Source organism: Lissotriton helveticus, chromosome 11, assembly GCF_964261635.1.
Source record: "Lissotriton helveticus chromosome 11, aLisHel1.1, whole genome shotgun sequence".
NCBI lineage: Eukaryota > Metazoa > Chordata > Amphibia > Caudata > Salamandridae > Lissotriton > Lissotriton helveticus.
The window spans coordinates 798,348,136-798,369,296 of NC_136072.1; the positions used below are offsets into that span (position 1 = coordinate 798,348,136).

Consider the following 21,161-nt stretch of genomic DNA (forward strand, 5'->3'; position numbering starts at 1 on the left):
ATGCCCAAAGATATTAAGCTTTCCACTAACACGGTGTGAGACACCATGTCAAAAGCTGAACTTAAATCAAGCAATATAAGGGCCACAGTGTCACCAGCATCCAGATGATGACGCAGTGTTTCTGTGACCCCAAGAAGCGCAGTTTCTGTTGAAAAGCCAGCTCTGAAACCCGATTGGGATGGGTGAAGGATGTTCTGTGATTCTACAAATTTAGACAACTGTGCGTGGATGTGCTTTTCCAAAATCTTGGAGAAAGCCGGTAACAGAGAGATAGACCGGTAATTAGATGGCAAATCAGGCCATGCGTTTGCCTTTTTTAAGAGGGGGAGCACCATTATATACTTCCACACTGGTGGAACTGTGGCTTCCTGTAAGGAGGCATTCAGAAGGTTCATAATTTCCAGCAAAGATGAAGGCTCAAGCTGTGTAAGCACTGACACAGGAAGAAGATCCCTGGGCGAGCCTGACTGAATGCTGTCTAAAAGGCATTTAAAGGAGTCTGTTTAGCAGGGGCCATATAGCCAGTTTGTTTTTAGGTGCACGAGGCACATTGATAGAAATTGACTGTGGGTAATTTTTGTTTTTCAATGGAGGGGAACTATTGCATTGAAGACTCACTATTTCTGAGTATATTTTCTCTACTTTCAGGATAAAGAAATTGGCCAGATCTTGGCATTGCTGATTGTTTAGTGAAGAGGGGGTGGCTTGAGTTTCGGAGCCTGAAAGCTCCTTGACCACACTAAAAAGTGTCTTAGAGCAGTTCAAGCCGGCAAAAATATTTGGCGATGCATGCTCAGCGCGTGTAGATCTGCAAACATTATGATATTCCTTTTTGCCTTTTTATAATTCGTTTTGGAGTCCGGCGCATAGTTCCTCCTCCAGCGCCTTTCCAGCGACTTGCATTTAAGCCTTCTCTTTTCCAAGGTGCTGGAGGACGATGATTATTTGCCCTATTTAGGGGGAGAGGAAGCCAGGTATCAATTGCGTTAAGTAGCCACTTTTGTACGGTATCCGAGAGAGTACCTAACCATTTGTTTAGAGACGGGCGTGTTTGAGGACAAAATCTTAGTTAAAGCTGTCACGTCTAGTTTTTCCAGTTTCTAGTTAGTTTCCTAAAAGTAGGTTTGACAGTCACAGAGTTAGTGGGAGATTCCAGACGGAAGCCAATGGCAAAGTGGTCAGACCAGCATAAAGGAAGGGCTGGCAGGCAATGAATGCTAGATAAACTGGAAAAGACAGGGTCTAATAAGTGGCCTGCAACGTGCGTGGGGCCAGAATTATATAAATCAATGTTCATGGCTGCTAGACAGAAACAAGAGTAGCGCTGATATTACATGCCGGATCCTCGAAGTGCAGATTGAGATCACCCTGAATGGAGAAATTAGCAGTGTTCATGAGCAAAGGGGTTATCAGGTCAGGGAATGTGGAGGCCCAAGGGGCGGGTGGGCCAGGAGGGCGGTACACAAGTGTCCCAGAAAAGGTGAACTTCGGGACTAGGGCCAGCTTAAACAGTGCTGCCTCACAGTTTTTAAAAGGTAGATCTTCAAATTTACAGTGATAGTCTTTCTAAAAAATAATAGCTATGCCTCCGACCTATTTTCCTGACTATGGCATAGTTGGGTGGCAAAACAGCCGCAACGTCCCGGCCAGAGCTCTCATGCAGCCATGTTTCCGTAAGAAACATGGCATCAGGTTGTTCATTGACCAGAAGATCGAAAATGTCAGCTTTGTGCTTGGGAAGAGAGCGGCAGTTAATACTAAGAAAGAAAATCCCTAGTTAACTGGTGTAGCATTGTTACTAGGGGATTTTTTTTTTTGGCAACCCCTGGAGTGAATTTAGTACCTCGGGATGTATTAAAGGCAAATCCACAGCCTAGACATTTTTTTTCCCCCATCCTCAAGATGTAGAAAAGTACAATCCGGGGGCGGTGGATCGCGAAGAGCCATTAGTTGACTTATGGAGTAGCACTGTCTGGGTGCCCCTGTTTGGGCCAGGGGTCCTGGTCCCGTTCGGTCGCTTTTGGCTCGCACGCTGCGGGTTGGCGCCATGCCCTCTTTTGTAGTGAATTGAGCAAGCAATCAGGGGAGGACTAGACCGCCACCCAACCAAGATGGCCACTGCTTCGTGTGCCACCGTAAGTGAGCAAATACCAGGACGTGTTTAAACTCCCTCCACTACAAACAGCACAAGCTGCGGTGGAACGGGAGAAAACAGCCGGTAAGTGAGAGCGTGAGTGACTTTTAAAAGTGAGCAACAGAGAGTGCAAAATACAATTTTAAAAAAGCAACGCAAATTAATTAAAAGCAGAAAAGGAATTAGCGCCTGTGACAATCGCGCAACTTAGATGCTTACAGCTTCAGCTCAAGCAGCTATTCGCGAACTAACTTAGTGCCAAACAAAAATCAAGTCCGAACTGGTAGGTAAGGTCAACAAAATTAACAGTCCCAGATCAGACAGGGGCCTCTGAAAGAACTGTGGGACTGGGGCAGAGTCCGTCTCAACACAGTAGTCCAAAGGGCTTCTGTAAAGTCACTAGCATGTGAGACTGGTGACTTTCGAAAACAGATGGGTTGGGGCAGATAGTCTAATTTCAGGCTAGAGCGTTCCGAATTGCTGGGGGGCATTTAGACACATGTTGGGTCAATGCCTCCCAGAGACAGGGCTGTAAAAAAAAAAAAAAAGTGAGGCGAGCCCAGTGTTTTAGTCAGGAACTGGAAAAGTTCTTAACTCTATGGTTTGTTTTGGAGGATGAGCAGGTGGCTGCGCTTGGTCCTGTGCTGCTTCGGACACCATTTTGGCAGAGAGCTTTGAGTGCCCGGGCTATTGTGCGAGTACGATGGTGCAGGCTGGGTCAGAGAGAGGCCGCAGGGGGGCAAAGCGAGGAGTGAGCAGCTTCTAAAGGACACTCCTAGTCAACAGCTAAAAATAAATTAAACACTCAGAACCATGATTCCGACTACTTCAAAAATGTGTGTGTGCATCCTCTTATTAGTAATTCCATTTCTCTTAAGAAGTTTGTGTGGCTCATTTCACACAGAACAATCACCTTTCCTACATGGCCATCATTTCTAATGGCACTGAACTTCACCTCCGTCGTTGTCTAGGTCTCATAAGAGTATGAGTTTTGCTTACAGTAAAGAAGAGAGTGACCTGTCATGACATCATCATCAACAATAATAGCATATTCATGATGCTCCGCGTTGTCAATAAAATGAAAGGCAATATTGTTGCAAAGACTTTTGGTTGTGGTGTGAATAATTCACTACACATCAAGGACTATGTAAACAGCAGCCATAGACTAACTCGCCGGTGAAAAGTCTACTTTGTATAAGCACCCTTGCTTTGAAATATTATGAAAAGTTGACTTTATATACCAGCTCAGTCAGCTTTGGGTTTGTGCTTGCTTCACATATACTATAATTGGAACTTGGGGCTTAAGTTAACGGTGAGCGGGCGGCATATTCACCTATTGGAAGCCTAAGGACAAGACCCCTCCCCCTGTTGCAGCAGCTGGCACACACAGTCTCCACACTGAGGAAAGGAAGAATAAGCCTAACAAAGAGAGTGCCGAAAAAGACATAAACAAAAGAGATGGTGAGTAGGGGGATATGTAACAGGGTCAGTCTCATGGGAGATAACAACACACCAAAAGGTGGAACACATGGCAACATTTCACCAATGAAAAGAAAAGAACTTAGAAAGGCACACAAATGACACTAAAGCCAATCCAAAGCAGGGGGCAGCACTAAGCCCCTAGACTGAATACAGCATGTCAAGGTACAGCGCATGCGCTGCCTACGCTCAACCTAAAATGTTCCCTCACCGCATGCAGGCACTGCTAAGCGTATCCCTGTCTCTCGAAAATGTACAATTGGACACAGTCACCATATTTCATTGCTGGCCATACAGTAATGTGTACCTAGGAGTGAGCAAACCACTCCTGCCCTGCTCCGACAGCAGAGCAGCCCTGTCCACCCGTACGCCCGCAAAGCAGCACAGAAACATAAAATGATAATAACATAAAGTTATAGAATAGAACCTGATCCCCAGTTCTACAGTCAGCTGTAACGCCACATCCCGGGTATAGGGAGACATAAGCCACGTCAAAGCTGGGCTCGGGGTTTCAAAAAAACCTCGCGCTGAGCCAGAATTTGTAGTCATCTTGGCGAGGCAAGGAGATCGGTTTAAGTACCAAAACGCCACTTGGATTTTTTTTTTTGCTTCGTGTGCTGCATTCTGTTGTACGTAGTACATATTCTCACAGCTGTGCCAAGACATCAGTTTTGACACAAGCACTCCTTCCGGTACCTCACGTACTCCTTTAACAATGTAATCTACTCTCCTTTACAACGTAATCTACTTCACCCATGACCTGAACCAATTGAGCCAATTTCGTTTCTGCAACAGTCACCTATACAGTTCTGCCTCTGTACCTCATTTTAATCTGAAGCACTAACTTGGAATTGTAGAACTGAATCCTATATTTCTTGTAGTGCTCCTCAGTACGGTCACGCAAATTCACCTGCTGTTCTAGCACTCGGACCAACACACGCTTTATTAAATTGCATCCGACTCTTTCTGTACCGTAAGAATGTGCCACGCATATCTCTGTCAATACAGATCTGTCACATCGGGTGGTAAGTAAATCCAATTGTTCCAGCACTGGCAATGAAGCAGTGACACCCTAATCAGCTGTGACACCACCACTACACTCCCAACTTATTCAGATCCTTTTCTATTCACAAGGGTAACTGTGACCAATAGAGCAAACATTTACGAATGTTTCAGTTTTATTTGGTTTATTTTTATTGAATAAAGTAAGTGGGGTACACGAGTTGCTGCAAAGCTTAAAAAACTCCCATATTTTGCCTGCTCGATGTGGCGTTTGTGAGTCTGGTATGAACCAGACTTGCAGTTCTAGTTGGGCAGGACCTCGAAGGCTTAGTGCTCTAGGGAGATTGACATGAACGCCAGAGCAAGATCGATGTGGATTCTATAACCGAGGAACAGACTTCCATCCTATTCTGGAACTCATCAGGAAAAAAGATCCAGGAACTTGAAGAGTGTTTTTCTTCGAAACACAGAAATTCTTCTCAGAAAAAGATAGCTCTTCCTCTCCACACCTGAAAGATGACCCAGATTTGGTTCTGGAAAGGGAGAAATGTATCTGGTTAGTTGTTGTAGGAGTGGCCTTTTGAAAGGGAGAGTCAGTGGTTCAGGTAAGCTTTTGATTCTGGGGACTCAGGTGTGGCGCAGCGGCCATGGTGCCTGACTCCGGACCACAGGCTTCACGGTTTGATTTCCAGCTCCGGCGGCAGGTTAGCCCAGCACCATGTGACTCTGGGCAATAGCTTGCTTAATCTTTCCAATGGCCCCCCGGCGCCGGGACACCTTCGTTGGAGGTAGCTGTGCGTTTTATAAATGCTGGCATTTGTCAAGCCGTCATTACCATGCCAGTGAAAAAAATACATAGCTTCCGCTGCCCATGCCATTCTTATTTCACGGTACAAAAGGGGGTGGTGATGGACGGAGCATCTGAACCAATCAAACTCACACCCAGTCAACAGATCTGGGTTTAATCGATCACCGTTCTTTAGCCCACTCTGGCACCCCAGTTCAGACATGGCCATATGCAAATCAGTCTGACCCTGTGCCTCATGGGAACAGTCCAGCCCGAACTGCCAAGCCATGCCTTCCCTGGACCAGAAACAAGCTTCCTAGGACCGCTTTCTGGCATTACAGCCGTCTTCAGCCAGGCTTGCTTGAATCCAGTAGCAAAGTGAGCAAGGGACTCGCGTCTGAGCATACCCTGCCAACTTATGGCGAACAAAGCGGTACAAAAGGGGGTGGTGATGGACGCAGCGTGTCTGTGCTGCGCTGATGTTGGAGACCTCCGCGGCATGAGGCTAGGTTCTCTATCATTTACTTCGAGCATACATGACCCCAGTCAGGCGGAAGACTGACAATTTGTAAAGCCAAAAATGTCTCCCATCTAAAATTGTATCTTTGTCATTGTTAATCAATAGGCAAAATAAATTACCCTGAATTATTTTTTACTTTCTCTCTCTTTCCTGTTTCAAAATGGTGGCATGTATGTTAAATAAAACCGGTCATATAGATTCCAAGTGGGCCGTAGCACTGACTGCTGCTTATTTTGGATCCTTGCAGGGACCAAGGGATTGATCTTGGGACATTCCCATGCTGCTGTGCAAGTGTGACACCTATGACTCTGAATCTCCGTAGCCCATCGATAAGGAAAGAAAACTGATAAGACTTCTACCATTACATAACCAGTTTGACAATTGTGATTTAGAGCACTTTTCTGACAGCAGGCATTGGTACGTGGAGCCTGACCTAGAAGCACTGGTGTTCTGCTAGATACCAGTGAGCTGGACACTTCTGAGAGCACGCCCTTGAGAGAGCTGACGTTTCGGCCTTATATCTCGGCTTTTTGAGGAGGGCATTAGCTACTGTAGAACTGAGATCTGCACCAAGAAATGGAGGACCTTAATAAAACGACGGACATTCTGCATACACATTTTATGGCTGAGACAATATTTTTGCCTTATGTTGAGGGATTGAAAGGGATTGCAGACATCTGGGAGAAGCTGTTGTCGACTTCAGCTTTTCTTACAATTGAGCTGAATGCATTTAGACCCATGGCTTGGGTAGTGATTTATTTGTGCAAGTGGTTACAGATGGAAGCCAAGAAGCATTAGAAGAAAGATAGGGAAACAGTGACACAAGAAGGAAGGAGAAATGATAGAACCTGCAAGAGTGATATAAAGAGACAAGAAGTGTAGGATCTGGAAGAAAAAGGCATGAGTGGAAGCCAGACTAGACATCCTTGGTACTTTGCTGCTGCCACAATGGCTGGCTTTTATAGTTAAAAAAAAATCTGCACCTTAAAATAAAATACAGATTAAGTTCTAAATTCGGGGTTCATTTCAAAATTACAGATCATCCTGTTGCGGATTCTTTGGCCAGTCACGCAGCCAATTCATGGAAGACCTAATGTCTTTCCTAATTCACCACCAGATAAGGGGTGATGCTTTGGCACAGAAAACATTTGCTCTTTGTTATTTGGTCTTGCCATAAGGTAAAAGCACTAGTAATTTGCAGTTGAATCAGTGTATCCTTTGGCAAATAGAGGTGACTATGGAAAACATGCCACTGGAACAGGAAAAACCACTAAAGCATGGAATGTGTTGTCAGCCTCAAAACGTACTCAATCACAATAGAAGTCTGTTAATACAATTGTGAGCAGCATGGCTCATAAATGAGGAGTCATTTTGCAACTTTCACACCTCCACGCCACAATGAAATGTTTGCACACACTTTTGGCTGGAGAGAAACTTTTTGTGGGTAAAGGTAACTATATACATGAATACTTAAAGGTGTCCAGGCATAGTGCCCACACAGTCATCCGCTCCCCCTCCACATTTTACATTTGCCCATACAATGATTACACTGGACACATTGGTTTATGGGAAAAGAACTGCTGCAGGTTTATTTATCATACAACAAAGTATGCAATTTTGTGGGTTATCTTACGGGCGATCCAGGGCATGCAGCCCCTCGCTGCCCCACTCGCCTAATGAGCCAGCTGGCACGGTGGGTCAATGCCCGGACAGTGCAGCACCTTTATAGATCCCCTTCAGGATCACGTGATCATGTCTTATACTCCCGCCCCTTTCAGGGCGGAGCGGGTATGACACACCTCCGGTTGGTCAGGCCCCCCAACCGCCTGAAGGACTAACGGGGCGCCGTCACGGTTTTCCAGGAACCTCCCTGTGGCTCCCGGTCTTTGGCTCTGGCACCCTTACTGTGCCAGGCAGAGGTACCCTTACTGTACTCGTCTGCCGCAGAGGTACCCTTACTGTACCCGTCTGCCTCCAGATCGCCCTGTAACTCCGCCTGCAATACAAAAGAAAACATTAGAACATCCAAATATGCATGCCGCCTGCCCAGCTGCTGGATAAGAGGATAGGGTGGGTGCAGCCAGGCAGGCAGGCAGCAGGACGACCGGAAAAGAGGCAGAACAGGAAGCGGCAGGGACATAAGTACCCGGCCCGCCCCCAAGTGTCCTCTCCCCTTGATGCACGGCACTGGTTTATCCGCCCACGGGGAGGGGCTGGTGAGGCCCCTGCGAGCCTCCCCCTCCTACGGGACAAGGGGGGACTTCGACTAGTCGGCACTAGAGGGCTGCTCTGCTGATGTCCCCCTGCGGGGGACGCTGGCAGCTGCAAACTACATGGTCGTTTGGTTTCTGGTTTCTAACATGCAGTCAAAACTAAGGGTAAATCGTGACTCTTGGTTACCCAAATGTATGCCGGGAAAAGCATTTCTTTTCCCATGAACATGAAAATAAGGTCTAAAACTCCTAGACCATTTTTTACACCGTCGCTATGTCTCAAACTCCTCTGATTAGGCTCAGTATTGGCTGAGATCAGCCTTTTCAGTGGCGGTCTCAATTGCAAGCGGTCTGTTCATGGAATGGGATAGACAAAACTGAGGATTACGATATAGACTTTGGCAACAGTGACTTCTGCAGCACCGGGAAAGCTGATATAATCCTCTTCAAGCCAAACGGGGTCAGGCTGATGAGCGGCTTCATGAATTTGACGTGAGCGGATTTTGGACCAGTTGGTCCTGCAAATTGTGAAAAAATATATATAATCTGTCATTCAGAAGATTCTGTTAGACTTTCTTCTTCCACAAAAACCAAGAACTGTATGAAATTGGTGGTGTTAAAAGAAAGCCATACAAAGGTATTTCTGGCACAAGTTCACAAGAAAAGAAAAATTCGAAATGGTAGCCCGTGTGAAATATCAAACTGTGCTGCACAATGGAGATTGGACAGTCCACCAGCATATGAAGAGTGCATATTCCCACATCTCCGTTCTGCACTAAAACAACAACTAGTTGCGTTCCTGATGGCCAACCCCGTATCCCCCGAGGAACCATAGCACTAATAGCACTAACAGTTTTGAGGGAAAAGCATTTGTACCATTAATTATTTAAACACTATTGCACGATGCTAATGGTTGCTTACTTCAATCATACCATTCATCATTTATGAATAATTAAAATAGTATTGATAATATTTATATAATTCTGAAATATTGATCAGTTATGGCTAAAGTAACCGACGTAGGCTGCCATTAATACACCAGGGGGAGTGAAGTGGCTACTACTTTCATTAGAGCATATGTAGTGTGCCCGTCTTTGCTTCATATATTTGCTAAAGATTGTCTAGATTCTAACACTTGCACAGAAGCCTTCTTTGGAAGATCAGTGATTCATACTGTTTTCGCAAAGGATTTCTTTTATGTTATCATATACTTTACATTCAGATTGCTAGATAATGGTGGGGAATATTCTGAAGATAGACACTCTGCAGAGGGAACACGACATTAGAAGAACAAGTTACCTGCCTTTGCTAAAATTTGTGTTATGATGGCTATCATGCAAATGCGGCAAATTCTTGATCATCCTTGAACCCCTCGTATCAGCCTGTGGAATTTTAAGCCCCTTTAGAAATGTCAGGAAAATAACCTTTATGCCCTCGTTTCGCCTGCATTTTTAAATATCTTTGGTGTTAAGGAAACTGCTACATAGATCTTTATGTGCCCAGCAATTTTCAGGGGATAATAAGAACTGAGATAACTCCGATTATTAATGCACTTGCTGTGAGAGATCTGTGTTTTCTCTTCTCACAGTTTTCATGTAAAGTAGCATAGAGGAGTAATGTGCCTGCAGAAGAACACATAACCTGCAGAAAACAGATGTTTTAAGTCAATAGCTGAGTGGGTTTTTACTTTCATACGTTATAATTTTAATATAGCACAGTGAGCTACGAACCGACATCAAGAAGCTGCATGCAAACTACAAGGCATAGGTTTAGAACCTTATTGTTTGTTTCTCAATCTTTCATTATTCTAAAGTTCTTAAAAGGATTTGTTTGTGTAGAAATTAAGTTGTACTACTATTGCCAACCAAACAAACTTCTTTTGTTTAAAATCTAGATTTTATGTTTCTCCAGACCAAGTGCACTAGGCATGTAATGCATACGAGTATGGATGATGTGTGACTCCCACATCTTGTTACCTTTATTGTCTTATGTAACATTCCTTTAGATTGGTTTACGCACTTGTATAATTTAGTGTCTCTGTTAATATGTGTGTGATGTAAAGCACAAACACCCTACATAGTAATGAGTTGTGCCATAAAATGAATCAAAACAACACTAACTTCTATTTGTATGGGTATTAGTGCAGTTACTTGCACAGATGCACCTGATATTCTTATACTGCATGCATAGCTCTTACATAAAGCAGTTGAGCAAATTCAAAAACTTGCATGCAAGTCACAGGTTCTCTTAAGCATTTGTGAATTAATAACCAACTGAGTTCATTGGTTTCCATACAGTGCATTGGTATCAAGGTGAGGGGCTCCAGTTAACCCACAGCAGGTATGAGACTCCCAACAAAAGGAGGACTGGTGGCCCATAAAGTTAGGTCTTTGTGTTGGGTTCAGCTGGAAGTAAAAACATGAAATCCCCGTCATCTGTTCAGGTTGCTGCTCTGAATGGAAAGGCGACTATGTGGAGGCGCAGCTGAATGTGTCCTGGTGCCTAAAAATTACACCTAGACATACTCTTCATATTTCACTGGAGTTGACTCGCTTTGCGGATCCGGCTTAAAAACAGCTGCCGGATCTTGAATCCAGTCGAATCCCACTCATTTCCTGCACTGCTTACACATGCATGATAACCAATAGATGAAGTGGGCTGACAAACGTTGCCCTTTGCAGTATATTGTGTTGGGCAGTAGCAATATGTGATTGGCAATAAAACATATCATAGGATGAAGAAGGCTGACCAAAAGCCCCTTTGTGCACTTATATATGTATTTATTTGCTTTTTTGTGAACATGAGGTTGGCTAGCCAGTTAAGGCTAGAGCTCTAGGCTAAACCTAATAACTTACTAACAAAAGGAACACAGTATCCTTTCGAGACATGCCGTATTCAGGATAGGGCATGAAGCTCCTGTCCTTTGTAAATGGTGGCGTTTTATTGGTCAGTAACCTTAGTAGTCCCTTCTTAGTACTAACTTTTCTCCTCTCACCTCCCATGAGTTCACCCCCTGTTACATGTGTTGTTACACATTAGGCTTTAATTACAGCCTATGAGCACTATTTTATTAAATCGCTTTGTCCTGCCTGTTTTTGCAGGCAGGACACGCTCTCCCTCAGTGCTTATTATCTGATAGAGTCTTCTAGCTTCAGATTCTTTACCTTTGAATTTCACTGGTGTCAGGCTGGATCGGGAAACTTTTGCTGAGCAATACCTCTTGCGCGCGACGTCGGGTGACTCCATTCTGCTTTGTGTGATGTTGCTGGCAGCAGCGTTGGTTGACGTCGCAGTGCCTACATAGGCACCACCGAGGTGCGTGGAAATCAGTTCTTTTCTTACCGGGTCAGTTAAGCGCCGATCCAGGAAGAGCTACACCTCTGCCGCTTTTTGACAGGCTTTTGGTCGACTTTTATCGAAAGTTTTAGAATCGGCTTCGTGTGTGAGGGATGTCTTTGAAGAAGACAGGTTTCAAACCATGCTAGACTTGTTCCTGCATGATGTTGGTTACCGATCCCCACCGCGTAGGTCTTTGGTGACAACGAGTGTGACCATGATATGAAGTAGTGTTCGGACTGTCGGGCGATGTCCCCGAAGACCTTAAGGGAACGAGCGATGAAGTTGCTTGCGGCTTGGCAGTCGACACCGTCAAGCAAGACTCCGAGGTGGTCATGGTCCCATTCGAAGAAGAGGAGGTCGCGGGACCGCTCCCAGAGCCCTAAGTTCTCTTCCTCCCTTTTGAGGTCCTCTAGGAAGAGGCACAAAAAGAAGAAGTCCAAGCGGACTTCATCTTCACCTCAACTGCTGTTCGTCGTCGAGAAAGGTAAGGAGCACCGGCGCTCTAGGCACGGTTCCACAGAGCTAAAGTCGACTTCGTGCCTCCCCTCCCCCTTCCGGGAGCCGGCGGGACTACCGCTCAAATAAAAGAATTTTACGAGGCCATGTGCTGTGTATTTGAACAGAACGACCCTGCTGGAGAGCCTTCCGGCCCCGTGGAGTTGGAAGGGGCCCCATTGGGTTCAACGCCGTTGGCTCCGGCCACGACGCCGGTGGGGCCTCAGGGATCCGAACCTGGATCTGGCTCGACGTTGGTCGTGCCAATCCAACCTTCCCCAGTGTCAAACCCAAAGTCGGTGCCTGCGACATAGTCAATGCCTGTCGTCCTCATCCCCGACGACATGGAGCCGGATTCCGAAGTCGACATGACTCAGAGGTTTATGTTGTCGCCTGAGCACTTTGAAGATGTGCTAGGCTTAGGAGAGGCATGAGAGGGGTCTGGGGACCCTCTTGAGAACCAGGATGTCTCTGAGGAGAATTTAGACTGGTATGGGGAACTTGGGGAAGCCAGTGGTCTGGATACGTCCTCAGATACCGGCATTCTCTCACCTCCTACAGTGGCTACAGAGGAGGGAGCATCCATGGTAGTAAAGAGGGCAGCTGAGGTTCTTGGACTGGAGCTGCCCTCCGTGCAAGTCAGGACTAATCTCCTGACTGAGGTGCTTCAACCTTGGGCTTCCACTTCTGAAGACCTGTTGCCCTTTAATAAGGCACTTACGGACATCCTTCTAGGAACTTGGTCCAAACCTAGCACTGTGAATAGGATAATTGCACGTCCGCCATCTCCCAGATCCAGGCGACCCAAAGTTCCTCAGCCAACACCTCACCCTAGAATGTTTGGTAGTGCAGGCCTCTACGCCCAAAGGTGCATTCCCTTCCGCTCCTCTGGATAGGTAATCCAAGAGGTTGGATTCGCTTGGGAAGATGATGTTTTCTTCCTCCGGGTTGCATTGCAGTCAGTGAATACCTCATGCTTATTGGGCCTTTTTTTCTAATTCCCTTTGGCAAACGGTTGTGCAAGGGCTGCCACAAGTCCTGGAGGTGGCCCAGGCTGTGCTCACCCAAGCTGTCAAAGAGGGGAAGGATTCAGCAAAATTCACCATACGGTGTGGGTTAGATATAACCGATTCATTGGGCAGATCGAGTTCAACTACGGTGGCCCTGAGACACCACGTCTGGCTTCGTACCACTGGCTTCTCAGGCGATGCCCAAGCTAATTTGATGGACATGCCCTTCAATGGAACCCGCCTTTTTGGTGAAAAGCAGACTTGGCCCTTTTCAGGTTCAAGGACTCTCGTGCTACAGCCAGATCCTTGGGCCTTTCCTGCACTCCTCGTGGAGGGTCCTCCTTTTGCGGCAGCGGAAGGGGTTTCCAGCTGTGTCAGCCCTACACCAGTCACTGTCCGGCATAGACTGCTCAAGCTGTGCGTGGATGCGGTGCATTCTGATCTCAGAATGGAGGCAAGAAGTAGTCTACCACACTCCACCCAGCAGCAGCAGCCTCCAAGAACTCCTGGGCTGATTCTGCAGGACCACACTACTCCAGTTGGTGGGAGAATTTGTCATCATTTCCCCCCACTGGAGATCCATAACATCGGCCAAGTGGGTCTTACAGATCATCCAGGAAGGCTATTCTCTACCTTTCTTTTCTTTTCCTCCTACTATTTTGCCAAGTCAGGAATGGCTGATGGAGGATCATTTAAAGTTGCTCCAAAAGGAAGTTAGGATTTTTTTGGTAAAGGGAACTATAGAAAGGATCCTAGTTTCCGACGTAGGTAGTGGCTGTTATTCCCGCTCCTTTCTGATTCCAAAGAAGAACAAGGGGCTACGGCCCATTTTAGACCTTCGGACCATCATCTCGTCCTCAAAAAGGAGAAATTCAAAATGCCCACTCTGTTATGTTATGTTAATTTAATTTATATTGTGCACAGATACTCGAAAATGTCCTGGTGCAGGACATAGAGGGCAACCATCAGAAATTTCTGCAAAGAGATATGTTTTCAGATTCTTCTTGAAAAACAACTGATCCTGAATGTTCTGGAGGGCGTTCCAGGCAACAGCAGCTTTCCAAGCTAGAGAGCTGCCTCTGACATTTAAAGCGAGGAACCTGAGCAAGACGCTGGGAAATGGAACGCAAACAACGCGCTGGAGTGTAAAAGGTATAGCGTTTTTGCAGGCAGATAGGGCTAAGCCCATGAAGAGCGCGATGGGCCAAGACCAAAGACATAAATTTGACTCTGTCGGCTACAGGAAGCCAGTGCAGAGAGGGCAGATGAGGTCTCGTGCTAGTCCTAGCCGGAATTTCAAGGAGTCTGGCTGCCGCATTTTGGACCACCTGGAGTATTTTTTAATAGGTAGCCTGGGATGCCCACATAAAGGGCATTGGCGTAGTCCAGCCGAGACAAAATAAGGGCGCAAATGACAGTCTCTTTCGCCACCCTAGGCAGGAGAGGGAGAAACTTCTTCAAAGATTTAAGGAGGCCAAAGCAGGTCCCAGCAAGTTTCTTAATCTGTGTAGCTAAGGAGGTTCTCCAACCACACCCCCATGTTCTTGGCGGGCTTCCCTATAGAGGTGGGAATAGGGAACTCGGGGGCCAGAGAGTTTCTCTAAAATTCGAGGGGAACTTTCCACATAGAAGAATCTCCGATTTATCTTCATTGCACTTCAGTAGTGCATCAGCCAGCTAATGAAAAATGGAGGACAGACCGTGTTGAGCAGAAGAAACAGAGTCCACATTCTTATCCCAATTGAAAAGAAGCTGGGTGTCATCTGCATAGGCCTTGACCTTAGCCTCAAGTTCCTCTGCCAGATACACCAAAGGTGTAAGATAAATGGCTCAGGTCTTCTCTGCCCTAGACCAGGAAGACTGGATGGTAGCATTGAACTTGCAGGATGCATATTTTCACATTCCAATCCTCCCAGGCCACAGGCGTTACTTGAGGTTCAAGGTGGGCCGCTAGCACTTTGTTTACCGTGCTCCCCTGTGGCCTTACCAGTGCCCCTCAGGTGTTCACCACGGTGATGGCGGTGGTCGCAGCTCATCTGTGCAGGTTAGGGGTGTCGGTCTTCCTCTACCTCGATGACTGGCTGTTGAAGGCGTCCTCGTCCCAGGCAGTTGTCTCCCACCTTCAGGCTACGGCAAACCTCCTGCATTCGCTGGGGTGCTCTATAAACATGCCAAAGTCAAACCTAACTCTTTCTCAGACGCTCCCTTTCATCTCAGCTGTTCTGGACACAGTGCAGTTTCGAGCTTATCCTCCCCAGAGGCAAGTCCAGGATATTCAGGCTAATATTCTGATATTTCAGCCACTATACTGTATTTCGGAGAGACTGACTCTGAGGTTGTTGGGCCTCCTGCATCCTTTTGGTAAGACACACAAGATGGCGTATGCGGGCTCTGCAGTGGGACTTTAAGTACCAATGGGAACAGCATTGGGAAAATCTCACCAACATGGTTCAGATCTCGAAAGGAACTGCGAAAGATCTGCCGTGGTGGTTGACGAACTGCTATTGGGTCACGGCAGACCCCTCTCTCTTCCCCAACCAGATCTCACAGTCATGACAGATGCGTTACTTCTGGGATGGGGTGGCCATCTGGGAGAGGTGGAGATCAGGGGACACTGGTCTCTGGCGGAGTCGGAGCGCCACATACATTTGTTGGAGCTCTGGTGTTCACGGACAACACCACCGCCATGTGGTACTACAACAAGCAGGGCGGGGTAGTGTCATGGACCCTTTGTCAAGCGGCCCTGCGTCTCTGGACATGGTTGGAACAGCAGGACATAACCCTGGGGGCTCAACACCTGGCAGGTTCTCTGAACGTCAGGGTGGACTAACTCTGCCGTGGGGAGAACCTTGGTTAGATTTGTTCGGTTCCAAAGAGAACACGCAGTGTCAGCAGTACTGCGCGCTGGAGTTTCTAAGGCAGCTATCGCTTGACAATGCCTTTCGTCGCGAGTGGAGTTCAGGCCTTTCTGCCCAGATCACTCCTACCAATGGTTCTGAAGAAGATCAGGAGCGACCAGGCCCAAGCCATTCCTATGGCTCCGGACTGGGCAAGGAGAGTCTGGTATCCAGAGCTTTTGAGAATGAGTGTCGATCCTACAATCAGGCTCCCCCTTCAGGAGGATCTTCTGTCACAGCTGCAGGGGAGGGTTCTCCACCCGAACCTGTCAACTCTACGCTTCCATATGTGGAGATTTAGCTGTGGCAGTTGATAGCTTTTGACCTTCCTCCCGAAGTCTGTAACGTTATTCTTGCGGCCCTTAATTAAAAGGGTATATACCTGTCGTTGGCAGAAATTTGTATTATACTGTACTGAAGGTCTATTGATCCTCTTTCTACTTCTGTCTACTATCCTTTTATTCATTCTAACCATTGCCCAGCAGGGCTCTGCCTTGGGAACTCTCAAGGGTTACCTTTTTACCCCGTCTGCTTTTGTGCCGCTGCCAGACCAGCCCTCTCTCTTCAAGTCTCCTATTGTAAATAGATTTCTAAAAGGGCTGGTTCACTTGTTTCCACCCACGCCCTTTGTCATGCCACAGTGGGACCTTAATTTCATCCTCACTTATCTGATGTATGTTTCCTTTGAGCCTTTGCACAATTGTCCCCTCCGGCTGCTGAACATCAAAACCGCCTTCTTAGTGGCGATTACATCGCCCCGGAGTGAGTGAGTTGCAGATGTTATCCAGCTCGCCTCCTTATCTTATGTCCTTCCCGGACAAGGTGGTGCTTCGGGCATCCTTTTTGCCAAAGGTTGTGACCCCATTGCATCTGGGTCAGCCCATCACTTTGTCCACCTTCTTTGCGCCTCCGCATCCCTCTAAGGAAGAGGAGCGTCTCCACAGATTGGACCCAAAAAGAGCATTATTGTTCTACCTTGACCGCACAAAAGAGTTCCAGGTGGATTACCAACTCTTTGGGGGGAGCAAGGAAGAGAAGGGCAGTGCCGAAAAAGACCATCTCTCGCTAGGTTGTTCTCTGCATCAGGATTTGTTATGCCTTAGCAAAAAAGCAGCCCCCTGAGGGATTAAGGGCCCTTTCCACCAGCTATCTCGCTGCAGATTCCCTACAGCCCCAACCATGCCTCTCGGCTTTGTGGACTGATATTGTAGGGCTAGGGTTGTTCCCCTTTTCAGGGCCCTAGTTTTGCACACGATTACATCAATTACTTCGTAGCTCTGCGTTTCTGGTGTGGAAAATACAAAAAGCACTGATGTCCGCGCTCCTAGTTAGTGCCTAAGTAGGCAACGCGACGTCATAACAGACGCTGCTGACGACGTCACGCGGAGCTGAATGAAGCCACCCGACGTCGCATGCAAGGGGTATTGCAAAAGTTTCTGGATTACCGAAGCTAAGTAACTTGCTCTTTAATTCATTTATTCAGCGCGGCATGCCTCAGCAAGAATAATGGCTGGTGTGCTTTTCTTTTGTTATTTGATGGCCTAACACGGCTGTATGCCTTTCTTTTTATGTTTATTTATGGGTTTTTGTACAATGGCGGCACTCGCGCGTTAGCTTTAAACATCTTAAGCTAAAGCGTGGGTGCCGCAATTGCTTTAAGAGTAAACAAATAGAAAAAAAAGTGTCTTCTTTTACTGTTATTTTACTTTTGAAGCAATTGCAGCACTTGCGCTTTAGCTTTAGATGTTCAAAGCTAAAGCGCGGGTGCTGCCATTGTAGCAAAAGTAAATAAATGGAGAAAAAAAAAGTGTACACCCACCATTTTTTTTTCTTATTGCTTACTTTAGTTAGAATCACGGCACCTCAACTTTACCTTTCAACATCTTAAGCTAAAGTACGGGCGCCATAATTGCTTGAAAAGTAAAGAAATTGAAAAAAAGCTTTTTTCCTTTTTCTTCACTTGTGAAGCCATCACGGCACCCACGCTTTAGCTTACGCTGCTGTAAGCAAAAGCGTGGGTGCCACAAAGGTCTCACATTTGCAAACGTATGAGCTATTGGCATTGTAAATGGCAATGCTTTTATTTATGTGTGTATAAAACCTGCAAATTTTGCATTGCAAGTGCTTGTTGTCCTTACCACCAGGACACTGTTCAGAACGTTCAGGGAACAAAAACATTTTCTCTCTCGCGTAATGTATGCTCGACAAACATTGTTCTGCACTGAGATCTTTTTTATGGTAAAAACTTTATTTATTCTTGATGCATTTTTCACCTTGTTTTCATTTTAGAAAGTCCACGAAATGTTGAAGAAAGGTTGGGATGCTGAAGGCTCTCCATTCCGTGGCCAGGCCTTTGACCCCTCAATGTTCAACATCTCCCCTGGGGCAGTTCAGTTTTAGCAGCAGGAGGGGAGGCCTAGTGTAATGCTGCAGTGAGTGTGGAAGCCTCTCGTGGACAGACAAGGACAATCTACAACTGTTCACTGAAAACGTTGTCACACCTTTCTCCATCCACTTGTCAGCAACGTTTTCACCGACTCCAGCACAGTACTCACTGCAGTGTGAACTTCACAAATCTTGACTCAGTAACTGGAAACTGTAGCCTCTAGCAGACATTGGTATCAGTTGCAGGTTTTTTTATGTGGTCAGTAGAAGAGTGCTGGCTTCTATTACTGATATCGGTGGCCATTTATGTATTTTTCAGGTTGAAAGTTTTAACCAAATATTACAAATGAATCAAATACCCCTTCCCCTACAGTTGTGCCGAATGGCAGTGCTACCCGTATTGAGGCAGCATGTAAAACCCATCTCATAAAGAGGCAGCTTGTGTACTGTCAATAATAATTCAGTATGTTACATGCTGGCACGAAGATACTGGGCGCCTCTTGCGTCCCATAAGGTTGAAGCATGTTGGTCCCATTTATAGTTGCCTCTATTATATTTTTCCTTGAGTCTGATTTTTCTTTTACTCCTGATTTTGTTTGTTTATCTTTTACGATGTGGAAAGCTGAATGAGTTTGTTAATAAATCTGATACTGCTTAATGTTGTGTGCATTATTGTGAAATACAGATATTACTCTTACGTCTTGGTTCTTTTGAATTTTTAACTTTTTTACCTTATCACTTAGTGGTAGGACCGGAGTTTGATTCAGAAAAAGGAAAGTTTATGTGCTAGTACCATGTACTTATAGTTACTACACAGTACACACACCTTGTATGTGTGTTTGTGCATCTGCACCAGGAACTACCTTATACCCGCCAAAGTTTTAACTTGTAATCTGCTATTCTCTTGCTCAGCAAAATGCCTGCTGGTGGCCTTGTCCAATTCCTTTCTAAGTATTTTTTTAACTTATCCCAGTCTTTTTTCTTTCATTAGTTTGAGCTGCTTGTAATGCTACACCAGGCTTTGAGACATGCTGGTCTTGTCATCGACCATTCGCTAGAGCATAACCTCAGTCTCTTGATCGTAGGAACAGTTATATGGCACACACCAGCACACTTTTGCTACCATCACTACAAAGTGCCTACACCACTGCCTTGTTTGCACGCAGGGCTGGACTGGAAATCCAAAGCAAACCCGGCAATTTTCTCAAACCAGCCCCTGGGGAAGTACTGCCTGACTTCTGGAGGCTGGAAACGCTTGCTTGCTGCTTTTGTTACTGGGGCCCGATATTGCAGAATTGCTGCAAAACCTGCCTCCAACCTCCCAGTGAAATGCCCAATGCCCCGTACGGGAGAGCAAGGTTCCCTCATCTCACATATTGTCTTTCTGTTCTTGCATACCACTCTCTGCCATCGTCCCTGCAAGTGAAGATAGTCCTTCACTTTCCCTAGCTTCTGCTGGTTTCTTCCTTCTCTATTGCGCACAGGAGAGCCTTTGCCTCTGCCTTAAGATTCACTATTTCTTTCTTTCCTTGGCAAACCTTAATATGAAGGGGTATCCCATATGTATAGAACCTTATTTTTCTTTACAGCCGCTGGGAGATTTTCATATGCCGTTGAAAGAGTGGGCCCAAGGAAGTCTTGAAACAGATGTGCAAGGTGGCTTTTTAAAGCCTTTGTCTGTATAGTTCTTCTCCAAACCGATTTCTTCAAATAAATTCAGTGCATGCTTGTAAAAATATTCAGAGGAGCATTCAAGTCTGGCTCAGTAAGATCTCTTTGTGCCCAGTCTAATCAAGGACGAACAGGATCTGTTACATTTATTTAAGAAATGTATATAGTGTTGGCAAGACCAGAGGGTATCAGAGCACTTTACATCAATAACATGTTCATAGCAGACAATGAGTATAATAGGAGAAATGCTGTGTCAAATCAAGTCAATGACTGACCAAACAGTAGGTAAAATAACACAAAAGAGGTATAAGGAGAACTGGGAGTAAAGATTTGTGAACTCTGGGCTTATGTCTCACCCTTCCCCAACTGAGACACGCCTATTCTACAGATGTTATTGCATCTTGTTCTATTTTCAAGGTTCTTCAGCTTTTCTTGTAATTCATTGTTTTGCTCCTCCTGTAATGCAAGTTTAGCCCACAAATATTCCTTATCTATTCTCTCTTCGGTTGTGTTTCAGTGCTTAATTTATAAAATAATGAGTGTCCATGCACAAAGCGAAGCTCGGCTGGAACTATTAAATGTTAGTGTGCTGAATACCAAGGCTTTCTAGCCCTGAATCCATCTCAGGCCCCTTTAACCCACTAACCCACTACCAGACACCCCCTCCCCTTTATCTCACTCTTGCAGGTTCCTGCTTTCTCCCCTGGTGACTGTTTTCCTGCCCCCCACCCTTCTTTCCTGTTTGTATGTTTTTCTCTCTCTTGTTTTCAGGGAATGTCTGATGAGGGGAAAATGAGTGCCAGTCCCCAAAAATGAGTGCTGGTCCCCCCCCCCCCAACAACCATTAGTTCAAATTAAGTACTGTATGCGTTTGCTAGGTCAATGACTGTCCCCTAATGCATCAATCTTTATACAGATACAGGAGGTAGCTACACTATTTGACCTTTAATTACTCTGAGGAAAATTGTCCATATAGTCTTCAGTAAACACATCTTACTACAACTGGGTGCATTGTACAAACATCAACCTGTTGCGATCTTTTGAGACTTAATGGCAGTGCGCACACATATCTTGCAGGGAGTGTGACCATGCCTCTGAGGGATCTTGCTACATTCTCATGTTATTTTCACTTCTGTTTTAAAGACAACTTCTATATCTTCTGCTCCTCAACTTCATGTCGCGATTAAGTAAGTGGAGAGGGGGACTCTTCCAGATTCTCCCTTTTAAAT

The 21,161-nt window shown here is 45.9% G+C and overlaps 1 protein-coding gene across 1 annotated transcript in view; it reads left to right on the forward strand.

The window, feature by feature from the left end:
- NUDCD3 (NudC domain containing 3) overlaps window positions 1-18,919 on the forward strand; it is a 256,588-nt gene extending 237,669 nt beyond the window's left edge. Inside the window, exon 7 of the mRNA XM_078666784.1 lies at window positions 18,166-18,919. Within this exon, the coding sequence (XP_078522910.1) occupies window positions 18,166-18,276 (111 nt within the window). The 3' untranslated portion in view covers window positions 18,277-18,919. The remainder of the gene's footprint in view (window positions 1-18,165) is intronic.
- Window positions 18,920-21,161: the final 2,242 nt, after the last annotated feature.